Below are 16413 nucleotides of genomic sequence, written 5' to 3'. Positions count from 1 at the left end.
ATAGCGTGAACCTCTGCGTGCGTTACGCTCTCCCAGTGAAACTCCTCGCTGTCAGGTGACTCCACATGTATCGGAGGAGGCGTGTGGTCGGCTACACCCTCCCCAGACCGACAGTAGGGCAGCATGTGGTCGTCTACACACTCCCCAGACCGACAGTAGGGTAGCATGTGGTCGTCTACACCCTCCCCAGACCGACAGTAGGGCAGCATGTGGTCGTCTACACCCTCCCCAGACCGACAGTAGGGCAGCATGTGGTCGTCTACACCCTCCCCAGACCGACAGTAGAGCAGTGCAATGACCAGGAACGGAATTGGCATAATGACAAAATTGGGGGATATGAGAGCAAAGTAAAAAGGAAACAGAAACAACACAAAATAGCATACGTTCCAAGCAAAATAAAAATGTTGGCAGCTGAACAAAGTACATTTAAGTTTTAATAGAATGGAGAAAAGGTGTCATCATATTTTGCACTGTAAAGTGAGCATGTGTGAAATTATGGCGTGATAAATCATGTTCATGTCTATAATGATTCAATTATATCATTAATCTCTTTTTATCACACCCGCGCAGCACAAGGCGCTGGCGGGGGTATTGCAATCACTCACATGGTTCTGTCTGTCTGCACCAGTCATAACTTCTACATTTCTAATCCGATTTGGATGAACTTCGCACTACAGTTCTAATCCAATTTGGATGAACTTCGCACTACAGTTCCGATTTGGATTAAACAGGCTGAATTCTCTAAGATTGTACATTGAAATATTAGATACAATATAAAGTTACACCTTTTGAACACAAGAGGGCGATAGTACACAGGTTGCCGCTCTCTCCCTCACTTGATGGAGCACCTGAGCGTATGTATCAGAAACTGAGCAAGGGCTCCGATATTTCATGCACGGGCCGAAAGAGAGACCGGATCACAGTGAAGGTTTGTAGGTTAAGTATTCAATGTTCGCTACATGGGCCAACTGTCCTCCATCATCTTCTAATTAGGAAATGCCTACGTTATTAAAAGTTGAGAAGTCTAGTGATATCAAATGCACAAAATCTATTATTTTCTTTCAGCAAATCTTAGTTACAACAAGATAGCTAGGTTGGGCAAATTCTAGTGAGGTGTCCTGCTCTAGGGCAGGAATGAAATATAGCCCTATCCTAATAACAAATGTTCATAGCTGATGTTAAGATAGGGCTTTGCGTGCCTGCAGGGGTGTAGGTATCTCTCCAAGTGCCCTTCTAGTTCTATATATATTTGTTTCACTTTCAACCCTATCCAGCTCAGGTGGTTTGTCCTTTCCCCATGACGGTTTGAATTACAACCCAAGTCAGTTTGATTAAAAAGCTTTCTGTCGAGCGTTTTACTGGACTAATGATAGCGAAACAATAAATGTGCTGAAAACAAAGGGATCCAAATTGGGTTTCTTTAACACTTTGAGTGCCAACGACGAGAATTCTCGTTATTGCATGCCAACCGTTCAGTGCCAACGACGAGAAATCTCGTTATTAATCGTTATTTTTTTTATTAGCGATTTCCATTCATTTGTCATCAATCTAGCCTCACGTTACCACTGGGACTCTCTCTGAGCTCGAACAGGGAAAATACCGCCCCCTATCGTCTCCCGGATGATAATGCACCCATTGGATTGGACTGAATGAAAACGCATGGGGAAAAGAAAATCCGGAATCCACATTTTACTTGTCAGGTATGTAGGGCTGACCCCTATTAGTCGATTAGTCGACTAATCGGTCGACTGGCCAACCTCTTAGTTGAATATATATAAAAAAATTAAAAAATTGTATCATTCTTTCCAAAAGAAAAGAGGCCTAGAAGCGTGGCTAATGCTAATGGCACGCATACCAGAGGCTAAATGCCTATGAAAACAGGCACAGAGGCACTGAAAGAGGATTTCACCCATCTAATGAACACACTAGACTAGACAAATATCAACAAGATGTATCCATCAGTGGACCAATTGCATGCTTTTGCAGAGGACAAGAAGCCTTCAGTTGACTCCTTCAGACATTAAGCACCCCCCACAGCCCAAATGGAATGATAAAAAAATATATATATATAAATAATAAAAATATTATCCTTTTTATTTTATTTATTTTTTTAGTCTACCAATAGTCAACTAACGGCAAATTTTGGCCAATCATAGTCGACCATCCAAATCCTTAGTCAGGGACAGCCCTACAGACATGTAATCAGAGCCGATTGCAGTCTTTGTGGTCCCTCAGAACAGCGTGGAATATGTGTTTCGAGCACCCAGCGTTGGATCAATAAACGCGATCGATATTTGGAATGGCGATCATGAATTGGAATAATCTTTTTGGATAACATCTGATCTGAGGTAAGGAATCTATTTTACCAGTCTTGGGGTAATCAGAGCTTTTTTCACAGATATATCAACGTGGGCCCTATATATGTGTGTGTGTGTGTGTGTGTGTTGATCAGGAAATAAGATAATCGATTTTTCAGCCCGCTTCTCAGCGTGCATAAGTACACATATACTATCGATAATCTAGCGTTTATTTGAAAACTATTCATAAATAGGCCGAGAAGTGACAATGTTTTTTGTGTATTCCAGTAAAGGGCGATTCCTGCAGAATCTCCTTTTTTTCTGAACATTTTCAAAAACAAGCGTTTTTCGAAATGGTATAAAACGGAAATGTACCGATGAAAAAACAATCCGTTTCGACAATGTTGACTGCAAGCAAGTCATTGATAAGCGACAGGCGTATTAGACACATAGCCATAATTTAAGATATAGTTTATGCGTTCGCAAATGTGCTCGCCCTCTCATTGAATAGAGCGCTGGCACTCAAGCGCTAAATCGTGCACCCCCTGCTGGCACTCAAAGTGTTAAGAGAGGTTTTCATCCCTTTAAAAGGAGGAGGAGGGGAATGAGCTAGTGGCTAAGGACCTTTCCGAGTACCTCTCCTCGAAACCTAGCAGGATGTCAAAAAGGGCAGGAAGAGGGTTTCATAAGCATGTCATGTAGTCCAAGAAAGAGAGAAACTGCCGGAAAGCTCAACTCCCTTTTTTGGAACTCTGCAGGCCCCTAGGTTAACTGGCTTCAAAAAGTCTGTACGATCGGTATAGGAAAGAGAGGGCGGCAGCATATTTATTATTCTTTTTATCTTCAACTGTATATGCATATTGTATCTTAATGTTTTATGATGATGTTTTATGTTGATGTATGTCCTGTCTATTCATACCAGGGACCATGATAGAAATAAGTGCTTGCATTTTATCATGTTTTTATCCCTTGGATCATGTCTCAAATCCACAATAAAATCAATTAATCAATCAATGCATACATTCTACACACACCGCCAGCTATATGTGATACTAACGGTAATGGGGAAATATAAAAAGAATAATTTATTTGATTTTATTTGATTTAAAAGCCTCTTTAAAACTCACCAATTGTGTGCATGTATTGGTATTAAATTCAGGTATGTTGTTAAAACAACATTAGGTAGCTAATATTCACGTTTACTATAGATAGGCTGGTGTTGATGTCATGCCTCGTGTTAGGTCAGAGTCATGGAGACTAAATACATGCCGTTTAAGTCTAGAACTGTTTTGACCCCGACCAACATCAAAGTTTATCATCATGTCTAAAATGTCAATCTTTCATACTTTTCAGTCTCATGTCTAAAATGTCTTGTGTCTAAAATGTCAATCTTTCATACTTTTCAGTAAATGGCTGCATTTATATAGCAGCTTTTATCCAAAGCGCTTTACAATTTGTTCCTCACATTTGACCCATTCACTCACACAGACGGCGGAGGCAACCATGCAAGGTGCCGACCTGCTCGTCGGGAGCAGTTAGGGGTTAAGTGTCTTGCTCAAAGACACTTCGACACACTGCCCGGGAGGAGCGGGAATCGAACCGGGAACCTCCGGATTACCAGACAGCTGTTTTACCACCCGAACCACTGTCGCCCCCTTTCAGTCTCATGTCTAAAATGTCAATCTTTCATACTTTTCAGTCTAAAATGTCAATCTTTCAGTATGAAAGTATCAATATGAAATAGTGTAGATAAGAGATCAGACCTACTTGGACAGGATGTCCTGAGACTGAACTTAATATGCACATGGATTTGACTGTTAAGATGCACAAATCAAATATAATATGATGAACATTTATGGTTTCAAATGGCACAGCAAACTAATTCATAGAACGCTGAATGTCCTGAAGCAAAAATAGAATCACACGTGGTATATTCAAATGTGTTTTTTTCCCAATGACAAAATAAAATCGATGACAATCCAGCAAGGTAATTATAAACGAGCTGTGTACATGTGCACCCGTGATGCGATCGAAAACAATTTTTCACTAAGAAATGGTCATAATGCCAGACACAATGAGCTCCATGCTGATTTATAAAAAAAAAAAAAAAAAAAAAAAATCACAATAATACCCTCCTGCCTAGAAATGCCAAGAAACTTGGGATCCCAATTGCATGTTTTACCTGGAGGTTAATTGAACCCTTTTCGGTGAAGAACCCTATAAGTCAGTTTGTGAAACCTTTTGGACAGCCCATGTATATCAGCAGTTGTAAAAATCAATCCAAATCACACGGGAGTGTGAATGTGAAATATCACCAGAAAGCACTCAAGCATCTACAGTGTTGAACTACGAATATAAACAATACACTCTAACTTAGCATTTTTCGATAAATCTTTAGATAATAAGAGGTTGAAAACATCCGTTCCCCCGGAAAACGTCAAATATAGACTCAGTCCGAGGTACTCAATTTTACTGCCTTTTAACTGTCGGTAAAGGAGCCTGTAATTTGTATTGGCGTGGGCAGTGGGCACATGCAATCTGTAGCAGTGACAGACGCGGGAGAATCGATGCTCTGTTAATGATTGCATTAGCCCAGCTCCCGCAGTCTGAATAGAGCTGTAGAGCGGGGGGCGGAGAGAGAGAGAGCGACGTGATACACATTGGCGCTTGTATCTATATAACTGCAACAGTTGGGAGATGTTCCACCTTGTGTACCACTTCATAACTTTGCTCCGATGATTGGCTTATGATTCGAGTCCCTTAGGGTTTTTGCGTGCGAACTGGGGAAATCTGCTTTTAGCTGCCGTGCTCCGGATGAACAGAACATCTTGCAATGCATTTTAAAACTCAATACGTTAGCATCCGTTGGGACGGTTTAATTCATCACTAAGCGTCGTCTTTATACCTGTATCACTGTACATATTATACTACAACTCTGTACATACATCTGATTAGCACTACACTCTTAAAAAAAGAAAAATATGTATATATACCCAGTTTAATCACATCTACATTGCTGTTGCACTTTACTGCTACATTTGCACCCTGGTTTGGATACCAAACGTCCTTCCGTTGTACTGTACTTGTGCAGTATAATGACAATACATTTGAATCTAATCTAATATAACCGTTTCACCCTAGTCTGTAATTGTTTCGTTTGACTCGTCACATGACATTGCATTTATCGTGTTGCCGTGTATCGAATTGCTTCTTCTCGTTTGACTTCTCTTCTCTCTGTATCCGTTTTAACTGCTGTACTCAACACCGCTGTAACTGAGGGCTCGCCCTCGACGATTTATCCAGATTAAATGAAGGTTGAAGGAAAGTTAATATGAAAACTAGCTCATTAGCCAACTCCGCCGCAGTTACATTGATGTGGGAAAGTGTTTGATTGATGTGCATTGTCCCTGGGTAGAAAATAAATAAAAATACACTTAAGCTTAATATAATGCCAAGAGAGAGGGAAATGTGAAAGATTGTGTGTTGTGGCTCTTGTGTGTGTGTGTGTGTGTGTGTGTGTGTGTGTGTGTGTGTGTGTGTGTGTGTGTGTGTGTGTGTGTGGTTATTCTAATGCAATCTGGGTGATTTGTGTCTGGAAGGCCATTTGCAACCATGTAAGTGGCAACAGTGGCTCAGGAGGTAGAGCAGTCGCCTGGTAATCGGAAGGTTCCCAGTTTGAATGTTAAATGGTGCATTTCTATAGCAGCTTTTATCCGATGCACTTTACAATTTTGTTCCTCACATTCACCCATTCACACACCGACGGCAGAGGCGATCAAGCAAGGCGCCAACCTGCACATTCAGGAGGAATTGGGGGTCAAGTGTCTTGCTCAAGGACACTTCGACACGCTGCCCGGGTGGAGCGGGAATCGAACTGACTACGAGACGACTGTTCTACCTCCTGAGCCACTGTCAGCCCGATGTGTGTGAATGTGAGGCATAAATTGTAAAGCGCTTTGGATAAAAGAAAAAGATTATAAAGAAAAAATTATAATATATATAATATAAATATACAGGTGCATCTCAATAAATTAGAATATTGAGAATTTTATTTATTTCAGTAATTAAATTCAAAAAGTGAAAATCATATAGATTCATTACACAGAGTGTGTACATTTTGATGATTACGGCTTACAGCTAATGAAAACCCAAAATTCAGTATATGATAATTTTTTTTATAATAACAAGCCCAATAAAAAAAAAATATATATATATATATATATATATATATTACATAAATGCCGGCCTACTGAAAAGTATATGCACTCGATAGTTCGCTCGGGGCTCCTTTTGCATGAATCAACGCGGCGTTGCGTGAAGGCAACCCATATATTTCCTCAATATTCTAATTTATTGAGATGCACCTGTGTATATAGAACATAGGAGTGAGAAGCAAAGGCCCTGGCCCAGAAGAGAGTGAGACGGAGAGCTCTGGTGGACGCCCTATGCCCCCCAATGGGGGTAAAGAGGATTAAGTCAAGTAAGTCACCTGTGTATATAGAATAGAATAGAATAGAAATACTTTATTTATCCGGAGGGAAATTCGGCACTACAGATCGCTCACAGTAAACAGTAAACATTTAGGTAAGTCAAAAACAAAAGTCATGAATAAGAATACGGTCCGGGATATACATTTCTATGTTATGTATATACCGTAATTTTCGGACTATAAGCCGCGCCTTTTTTCCCCATTTTTCAACCCTGCGGCTTATATAACGGTGCGGCTTGTATGTGACTCGACGTGACCAAACCCGAAAATATTGCTTTTTTGACTGCATTGAAATGTTATTTATCTGTTCCCTTATTTGCTAAACTTAATACAACTTGTAAATGAGTTAATTCTTGTTATTTGTCCGACAGTATTGTGTCCCAATGCTAATTACATATGGTAATTAAACATTAAAACACCTGCGGCTTATAGTCCAGTGCGGCTTATATATGTATACACATCATTCAATTTAGCTGCTGCGGCTTATATTCAGGTGCGGCTTATAGTGCGAAAATTACGTACATTCTAAAATATTAAATGTACAGTCAAATATATACAGAAATATACAGTATGTGTACAGTAAAAAGTGTAAAATTTTACACAGTGTAGATTTAAAAGAAGAAAAAAAAGGTCAATGTGTACCTTGCTGCTGGAACAGGAGCATGGTCTGAGGGGACGTGTGGACCGGCAGGGAGTGGGTCCTCTGCACCGAGCTGCGGCTCTGACTCGGCATGCTGTTGCTGCCTCCGGGGTTAGCAAACCACAGGTTCTACACGGAAGACACTCATCTTTAGGGACACTTTCTCTGCCTTTATCTTTCCGGCAAAGTCATTAGACGGAAAAGTCTTGCAGCTACGGTGAGTCAATGAGCCGGATCATAACAAAATGGCGAACCCCCTTGTGTCGAATCGTGCACATTGATTAAACTGACGGAGCCTCTTGTTTCGCTTGTTTTTCCCATTAGAACACACTTTCGCTAAGGAGCCGTTCGTTCCTTGGGCATATTATCACGTAGATCAATACCATAAGACAGATTGGATCGGGCCGACGAGTCGAAGCTCGGCACACAAAACACCAACAGCCACCTTTCTGGAAATTCTCCACTGCGCAAAAAAATGCGAACGAAGGATGAATTGCTAAATCTTCCGTCGAGTGTGTAATTGATGCCTCCTGGAAAGCACACTTCAGGCACATTACCACCAAACCCCCGGAGGATCACTGACACAGTGCAATAAAGAAATCACGGCGTTTGATGTAAATACCAATGAGAAACTCCCAAATACAGACTCCCACGTCTGATGCAAGATTAATGAATAAATATTTCATCGTGGGTAATAGTTTAGGGTCCAGACAACAGGTTTTCAGACACCAGGACTTTACGCTGGATGCTACTTAAAAATGGATGGCAAACATCTCAACAATGGAAAACCATCAAGGTATCAATTCCTATCTGGGCAAGAATAACACGGGACTGATATGTCAAAGAATTGCGGCACTGTCCTTTAATAACTATCCAACGCCAGGAGGACTACTGTCTACTGACCTGTCGGCCCTGGCCGCCCAGCGCGGGGCTGGTGAGCGTGTGGCGCGGAGACGCCGCCCCGATGCCCCCTGGGCTCAAGAGACCCATGCGCCCGGCTGGGAGCCCGCGGGGAGGGGGGGCCATCTGGAACGGCCTCTGGGCCCGGCGCCCCAGACCTCCGCTCACAGAGCCCGCTGTGGGGAGGGAGTTGGACCCGTACGTCCAGCTGGAGAGGGGAGAAGAGAAAGTGAATCAAGACACTGGGTAGAGCGGCGTGGCTACATGGGTAGAGCAGCGTGGCCAGAGCAGCATAGCTACATGGGTAGAGCAGCAGTGTGGCTACATGGGTAGAGCAGCGTGGCTACATGGGTAGAGCAGCGTGGCTACATGGGTAGAGCAGCAGCATAGCTACATGGGTAGAGCAGCAGCATAGCTACATGGGTAGAGCAGTGTGGCTACATGGGTAGAGCAGCAGTGTGGCTACATGGGTAGAGCAGTGTGGCTACATGGGTAGAGCAGCAGTGTGGCTACATGGGTAGAGCAGCAGCATAGCTACAGAACCCAGGGCACCTATCACAACGAGTAGGGGGTTCCCCGACATTCCTAACCAAATTCCCAATCAGGTCTCGGACATCAAGGCCACCTAATCATCCCTCCCTCCCTTAATTGGCCGGTATCAATACCCGTCTCCTACATTGTGGGGAGCGCTTTGAGTCTATAAAAGTGTTATATAAATGCAACGATCATTCATTCATTCATTCCTAAAAGAGCCATTGATGAGGAGGTAGAGAGAATAACGAACCGCCGCAGATTCTGAGGGTTGAGTCAATAACTCGTCCTAACCGGAATACAGTATAAAATGACCCGTTTTCTCTCTAAAGTCTCCTTTCTCCGGTCGACAAACGCTCTGTGCCGCCACCACTGGTCTCCAATAAGATCAGCACCTTGACCCGCGACAGGTTAACAGCAGCACAGAGCGTTCCGACAAGCTTTCCCAGACATCCACAGAGAAGAACATCTCGGCCGGAGGGTTTGAAAGGAGACATCGGAGTGAAAAGGGTCATTTTATTCTGTATTTCAGCAGCGGCTTGTGTTTTCACCCCACCGGCCTTTGTGGAGAGACTGAGCTTTCGGTTGATCCCTTCGAAAACACACAATGCCAACTTGCAATAATTCGTTTGGACGGGGTTGTGACTTAACCCTCGGACTCCGCGATGGAATCCAGTTCTCTTAACTCGTCAATAGAGCCAAGAGAACAGGAGACGGAGAAAGTCTGAGAGACGGTTAAACGAGAGAAAGACGGAGTAGAGAGACGGACCACCTCTGGAACGCTAGCAGGAGAAGGGTCAAGGAGATGCAACATCTCGTCAGTTGAAGAGAGCGAGAGATTCATTTGCCATTATGCAACAAGTACAAATGCAATGCAATTCTTACTCTCCGTCTGCTCCACAGCATAAAGGGATGACAAACAAAGCAACCATATACAATAAACAACAAACGGACACACACACACGAGAAGATTATCTCACCCTTTCTGTCGGTACACAGGCATGTCCAGCATGGCCTTCCGAGGGAACAGGCGGAGCAGTTTGAGCACCTGCTGCTTCCAGGACACCAGCCGCTTCCTCTGGGTCTCGGTGAAAGCCTTGGTGCACGGAGACAGCGGCAGACAGAGTGATCAACACCTCGACAATCACAGAAGGGTGTCGAACTCCCTTCTTAGGAAAGAACATGCTCTTCTGAATCACAGGAATTGTTAAGAATGATTTCCACCAAAAGACATTTAATAAATGTAGCGCGCTGTGCTGCACTGTACCGACAAAATTACACATACAAGTTCTTACTCGTCTGCACACAAGTTATCTTACTCTGCAAACAAGTTATCTTACTCTGCACGACTAATTAACTTTGGATTCCAGGTTCTCACCTCGTGTGTCAGACACTTCTCGATGAGCTGCAGGTAACAGCTGATGTTTTCCTCATCCGGCCTCGACACCAGCAGCTGGGTGCACACTGTAACACATGGTCAGGGTTAGGGTGCTGGGTGCACACTGTAACACTACGTTAATATTGTGATATTATTCAGGATAATCCAGTATGCTGTGGTTAATATTGTGATATTATTCAGGATACACCATTCTGTTTTTAATATTGTGATATTATTCATGCTGTGATGTGAATGCCGTCCATGTTAGTTTACCTTCAATGGAGAAGTGCATTAAATAATTTTAATGCAAAAAAAGTGTCCTCTGTTCTTTCATTTCAGCATTGTCTATCGCAGAACACATTCCATTGTGGGCAGAGTGTGCTTGGTTTCATTCCAGCCTTGCCTAAACACCAGCTGATGATTTCACTAATTGGCTCACCTCTTCAACAAACTCACCTGGTGCAATGTATAGTTCAAATGAAAACTTGGCCCACGATGGAATGAGTTTGAGACCCCTGGTCTATCCCTTTAAAAAAAATTACTTTTACTTTTTAGTACTTAAGTACATTTAAAAGTAGGACTTTTTTACTTTTACTCAAGTGTGTTTTTAGCCAGATACTTTGACTTTTACTTGAGTCAGATTTTGAGACGGTACCCATACTTTCACTTAAGTATAATTTGTTTCTGGGTACTTTTTACACCCCTTTCCCCAGTCCACACTTTCTGCTGTTCTCTATGGCTCTGCCTCTGATCAGGATTAGCTTGTTAGCTTACGCTAACGTAAAGTTAATTTCGGGCGATGTGGGCATAAAGGAATGGCGGCGATGCAAAGCATGTTAGATGCATTTGACCCGTTGTTAAGAAAAAAAACACCAGACTTATTTCAGGTCGCAAAATAGGCGCACTGCTGTGTAGCCCTGCTCTGCTTTAAAGGGGAACTATCTTATAAATGGCCTTTTTCAGTGTTTAGCATAGTTTCCTAGCTATGTGGACTTATATTAATAGGATCTATGTCTCTAATTCTCATATTGGCGCATTCTTCCAATTCTCCTCTCACAATATTCACCCTCACTGAATTGAGTCATCTGAAAATGTGCATATCTGTGATGTCAGAGATTTCTCAGCTGCATAATAATGTGGCAGTTGATGTGGCAGTTGGCACCAGGCCACACAGTGGTTGGAGCCCAGCCTCAAAACGGCTTAAGATCTTGAGGTCGAAAAATGCTGTTTTTGAGTACTTGATTAGAAATACAAAACAATGAATTAAAAAAAAATTAAAACTTACAGAGGTGTTCCATAGACTCACAGGAATTGTGTAAAAGTGCCCAAATAGTGAAAGAAATAGTAAAATAGTTCCCCTTTAATGCCAGCAGACATTAGCATGGACTGGGCGGATATGACTAGCCGAGTTGCCACTGGATCTTGAAAATAAGAGTATCGATATGAACCGAACGTTGCTAGCTGCCGGAGCCATAGATATTATGACTGGAGCTGCGCTTGGGGCGGAAATGAGACCCGCCGCAGGATTTTCAAAACAAGAGTATCGATATGAACCGAATGCCTATCGCACCAGTGCTACTGAAGTAAATCTATTCATCGCACAGATCGATGTTGCTGTAGCACGTGCAACATATATCGCGCACTGTTCAGCCCTGCCTTGTGTATTATCATTAGGGATGCACGATAATTATCGGGCCGATAATTATCGGGCCGATATCAGCAATTATGACGTCATCCAGATAAACTCGATAACGTTATTGATAGCTCCGATAACATATAATAAATTTTTTGGTTAAAAGAAATCCGGTGTGGGTGGATTTGGATGAAGGGCGCTTGTTTTTATTATAGCCTCCTCCCGTTTTGCCAGTACTGTGGTAAAACTGATAGCGTGTGGTTTAGGAACAGGGAGTTTTTCACAAATCGAGCGCTCCCTTTCTTGGCTGTGACATAGTCACGTTACATTCGGAGACAGACAGTCGATCTGCCAATTACGTCCCACGGCTTGCACCCACCTCTTCTTCTTACCACCAATCAGAAGCTCTCGTTCGTTTATTTACCTCCGGATTGTCAGCCATTACTCTACTCGGAGCTAACGTTATCTCCCCGCCAGCCACATTGACAAGTACCAGCGCTTATACATTACTGGCAAATGTCTTGTTGCACTTGTGGCAACGAGCGTTGTCAGCATCGACTTCAGTAAAATAGACCCAGACTTTTGAACATTTCGTTCTGTCCGCCATTATGAGAGCAGAGCTGCAGCGCAGCACCCGTGTGAGTGAGTGTGTGTGTGTGTGTGTGTGTGTGTGAGTGAGTGTGTGTGTGGGAGCCTCCCACACACACACACACACACACACACACTCACTCACACGGGTGCTGCGCTGCAGCTCTGCTCTCACTGGGAGGGGAAGAGAGGAGAGAGCAGGCAGCCCGCTCCCCGCGCAGGAGAGCTAATAGAGATTAGTTTGCAACGTTTAAATTCCTCAAAAAAAACCTCCATAATTTCTCGAGTACCGATAGCAGTACCAATGACGTCGGAGCTTATAAATACTAAAAAAAAAAAAAAAATTTGGTAAAAAAAATATATATATATATATATATATATATATACAGTTAAAAAAAATATTATAATACAATAAATATCGGTTATCGGTATCGGTATCGGCTTGAGGAGCATAAAGTTATCGGTATCGGTGTCAAAAAATCAATATCGTGCATCCCTAATTATCATTATGTATAACCTTTATGTATTATACCAACACGAATTAATAGATATAAGCACACTGTTCACTCTAAAGAATTGTCTAGAAAACTCTATAAATGAAAGTTTGTAGTAGACATTCATCACGTACTCAGTACTTGCTATCTCCGTCTTACCTTTACCCATGACACGCGTGAACTGTCCGGCGATGTCGCCGTCAGAAATGGGCGTGACCGAGGACTCTACGTCGCAGGGGGGAGGATTGTGGGACTGGAAGACCTCCGAGGCCAGCTCCTTGTCCCCCCCGGACTTGGAGGCCTCCGAGGGGGAGGAGATGCTCTGCTCTGAGTCCGTGTGGGCCAGGCAGAGCAGACCCTGCGACTTGATGGGCGTGATGATGATCTGCTGCAACTCCTGGAGGGCGTTGCGCAGGTTTCCCCCTTCCAAGATGTCCTGCGCGGGCGGGAAAGGGCCACCTTAGCGTCACAGAAACGCCCTTCACAGGCTTCCTACACACTTTCTATGTAATCATTTCACACTTTCAGAGTGACATCGTCTAGTGGGAGAGGCATATTGCCCAGCCACAGTCAGAGTCCGTATATATATATATATATATTATATTGTGCACAGATAAAAATCATCAAATCCATATGGTCTGGAAGAGCCTATATCATTTCTTGATCCTCCAATCACAACTGTTGACAAAGGTTTGTCAGAGGGAAGTGACAGCTGTGATTGGAGGATCAAGGAAAGGGGGGGGGGTGGGTTGAGATAGGTCGATTCTATACCTCTTCCAGACCATTATGAATATAATCGTCCGTTCCGTGCACAATATAATATATATGTGACTGTGGCTGGGAAATATGTCCCACTAGACAATGTCACCCTGAAAGTGAGGAATATCACAGTCACATGTGAAATGACTGTAGGTCTGCTTACAATGACTGAACATTGTTCAACAGAATTTTTGTGCAATTCTTAAACTATTCAAGAAATCCATACTTTTATAGTGTCCTTCCATACTTAGCCTATGTAGGATCTCCATTATTAGTATAGCAAAGCATGAATGAACAACTTAAATCCCAAAAGATCAAGGAAACATTCGCAATGCCCCAACACAGCCGACTTATCGAAAAGCCTTTGAGATGAGAAGAGCGTTCACACTGTGACTCGCATTACCTTTTCTAAGGACTTCAGCACACTTTGCCTCTCTCGCAGTTTCTGGATACTTAAGGCAATCTTATGCCGAGCCCCTTTAGTCACATTCTAGAGGGAGAAGAGAAGAAGGAAGATGTGTTGGTGGGAGAGAGGGTAACACTGGACATTCTGTACAGCTACTAAATTACAACCCTAATCACCATCTAGTTCATTAAAGCTACGGAGCCAAAGGAATGCCGCGCTGTTTGTGTGTGTGTGTGTGTGTGTGGGTGTGTGGGTGGGTGGCTCTATATAACTGTAGGGTGCATCGCTTAATTTCATGCCTCGTTGAGAGTTGAGATATCACCAGAGCTCAAGGCGGGAGTGTAAGCCGTGCTTACAAATCAAAAAGTCCTTATTGTCATCGATCTGAATGGGGGGGGGGGGTTTCGAACCTGTGACTCTAGGTGATGCTCCGTCAGGATCATCATCTCATCGTAGTTCATCTGGGAGAAAAGTGCTGCGTATTTATGAAGACGGAGGCTCTTTAACCACGTTGGAACATCTGGAGGGCAAACACGCAGACCGTAAAAACACAAACACACCGGGGGGCAAGAAAACACACAATTACATTCAGGGTTATATCACAGTGGCTGCTGGCAGTTCACAGCGTTTAAGTATATAAAAAAAAAAAAAAAAAAAAAAAAAAAGCAGGATAGAATTGTTGGTCCAACCTACATGGGACAGGGCAATATAAAAGGGTTGTGCAATACAACATAACCTCATGACGTATGAGACTGTGCCACATGAAATTAATTATGTTGGTCGGTAAGGGAAGGAAGGGGTTGTTTCTCTGATGTCTTGTCTGTCTGTATGTCTGTCTGTTCTGTAACATGGTTGTTTCTCTGATGTCTTGTATGTCTGTCTGTTCTGTAACATGGTTGTTTCTCTGATGTCTTGTATGTCTGTCTGTTCTGTAACATGGTTGTTTCTCTGATGTCTTGTCTGTATGTCTGTCTGTTCTGTAACATGGTTGTTTCTCTGATGTCTTGTCTGTATGTCTGTCTGTTCTGTAACATGGTTGTTTCTCTGATGTCTTGTATGTCTGTCTGTTTTGTAACATGGTTGTTTCTCTGATGTCTCGTCTGTATGTCTGTCTGTTTTGTAACATGGTTGTTTCTCTGATGTCTCGTCTGTATGTCTGTCTGTTCTGTAACATGGTTGTTTCTCTGATGTCTTGTCTGTATGTCTGTCTGTTCTGTAACATGGTTGTTTCTCTGATGTCTTGTCTGTATGTCTGGTAGGGCTGTACCGAATGTCATTTTTTAACATTCGAAGCTTCGATTGAAGTATTCGAACGAAGCTTCGAATTTCTATATAAAAAAGATTACAAAAAAAAAACTTTTCTCGTCAATGACGTGTTACCACGTCATTCCTCGCCATGCGTAATCTGCCAATGACGTTTTACAGCGTCTTTGAGATCAATATTTCAAATTTCTGTCATGGTATTCATATTTCACCCACGGATCCTTGACTGGTGCTGTAGATCTCCGCTCAACTCTCCAATACCGCCACCAGGTGGCCGATCAACGAGTTGCAACCGGATGTCGATAATTGTGACGCCGGTGTGTCTCCCTATTCCGTCCGGCCGCTCGCTTTCGCTCGCGGGATCCAGACACCGTGCATATCGATCCGTTGCCATAACTCAATAAACAACATGATTGGACGTGTATTAGTAATATACAACCCGGAAATGGTTCACCTAGATCAACATCCCATAATAGCGATCTTTTTGCTCCACGCTCATCACCCAACTCTACGAGGAGACTGGGGTGAGTTTCAGCCTGTTTGGTTACCATTTTTGATACAAACTGCTCTGATCTATATATCACCCATACTACATGAATGATTTAACGTCGGCCACGGAATTATAAACGACCCCCCCCCCCCTCCGGTCAACCGCGCATGATGAGTCATAACGTCTGGGATCATGTACAGTTGACATTTTTTATCTGGCGTCAATCGGTATCAAACTGCATTTGATGATCTAATATATGCATTTATGGCTATAACTCACGTTCTATGAAATACTGCAGAAAACGATAAAAACATTTATACTCTAGACCGTATTTTTGTATGAATGTGTGAATGAAAAAGTAAAACGTTTCTACATCCTGAACGATAGATAATTGATGTTGAATGGGCCATAGTAATGTCAATTTAGCAATACAATTTAAAAAGTTATAGCCCTGCAAAGAAGGTGAACATCTCCATAGACAAATAGTGCTGGCAGAGAGGCTACAAGGATGAGAATAAGCTCCGGCAGATAAAGGGTTAACTGAA

General features: G+C 42.8%; 1 protein-coding gene across 3 annotated transcripts in view; it reads right to left on the bottom strand.

Annotated features, from left to right (window-relative positions):
• Positions 1–16413, bottom strand: part of samd4b (sterile alpha motif domain containing 4B) — a 28877-nt gene that overhangs the window by 6727 nt on the left and 5737 nt on the right. For all 3 annotated transcript variants that reach the window (XM_084319263.1, XM_084319265.1, XM_084319264.1), the window contains exons 5-11: positions 14526–14635; positions 14113–14199; positions 13110–13386; positions 10236–10321; positions 9838–9953; positions 8330–8534; positions 7429–7555 (exon numbers count right to left, since the gene is read on the bottom strand). In XM_084319263.1, the coding sequence (XP_084175389.1) occupies positions 7429–7555; positions 8330–8534; positions 9838–9953; positions 10236–10321; positions 13110–13386; positions 14113–14199; positions 14526–14635 (1008 nt within the window). The remainder of the gene's footprint in view (positions 1–7428; positions 7556–8329; positions 8535–9837; positions 9954–10235; positions 10322–13109; positions 13387–14112; positions 14200–14525; positions 14636–16413) is intronic.

This window comes from Notolepis coatsorum, assembly GCF_963971535.1.
Source record: "Notolepis coatsorum genome assembly, chromosome: 1".
In the NCBI taxonomy this organism is placed as follows: domain Eukaryota; kingdom Metazoa; phylum Chordata; class Actinopteri; order Aulopiformes; family Paralepididae; genus Notolepis; species Notolepis coatsorum.
The sequence above is the reverse complement of the archived record's forward strand: the minus strand, read 5'-3'. Positions and strand labels throughout refer to the sequence as shown.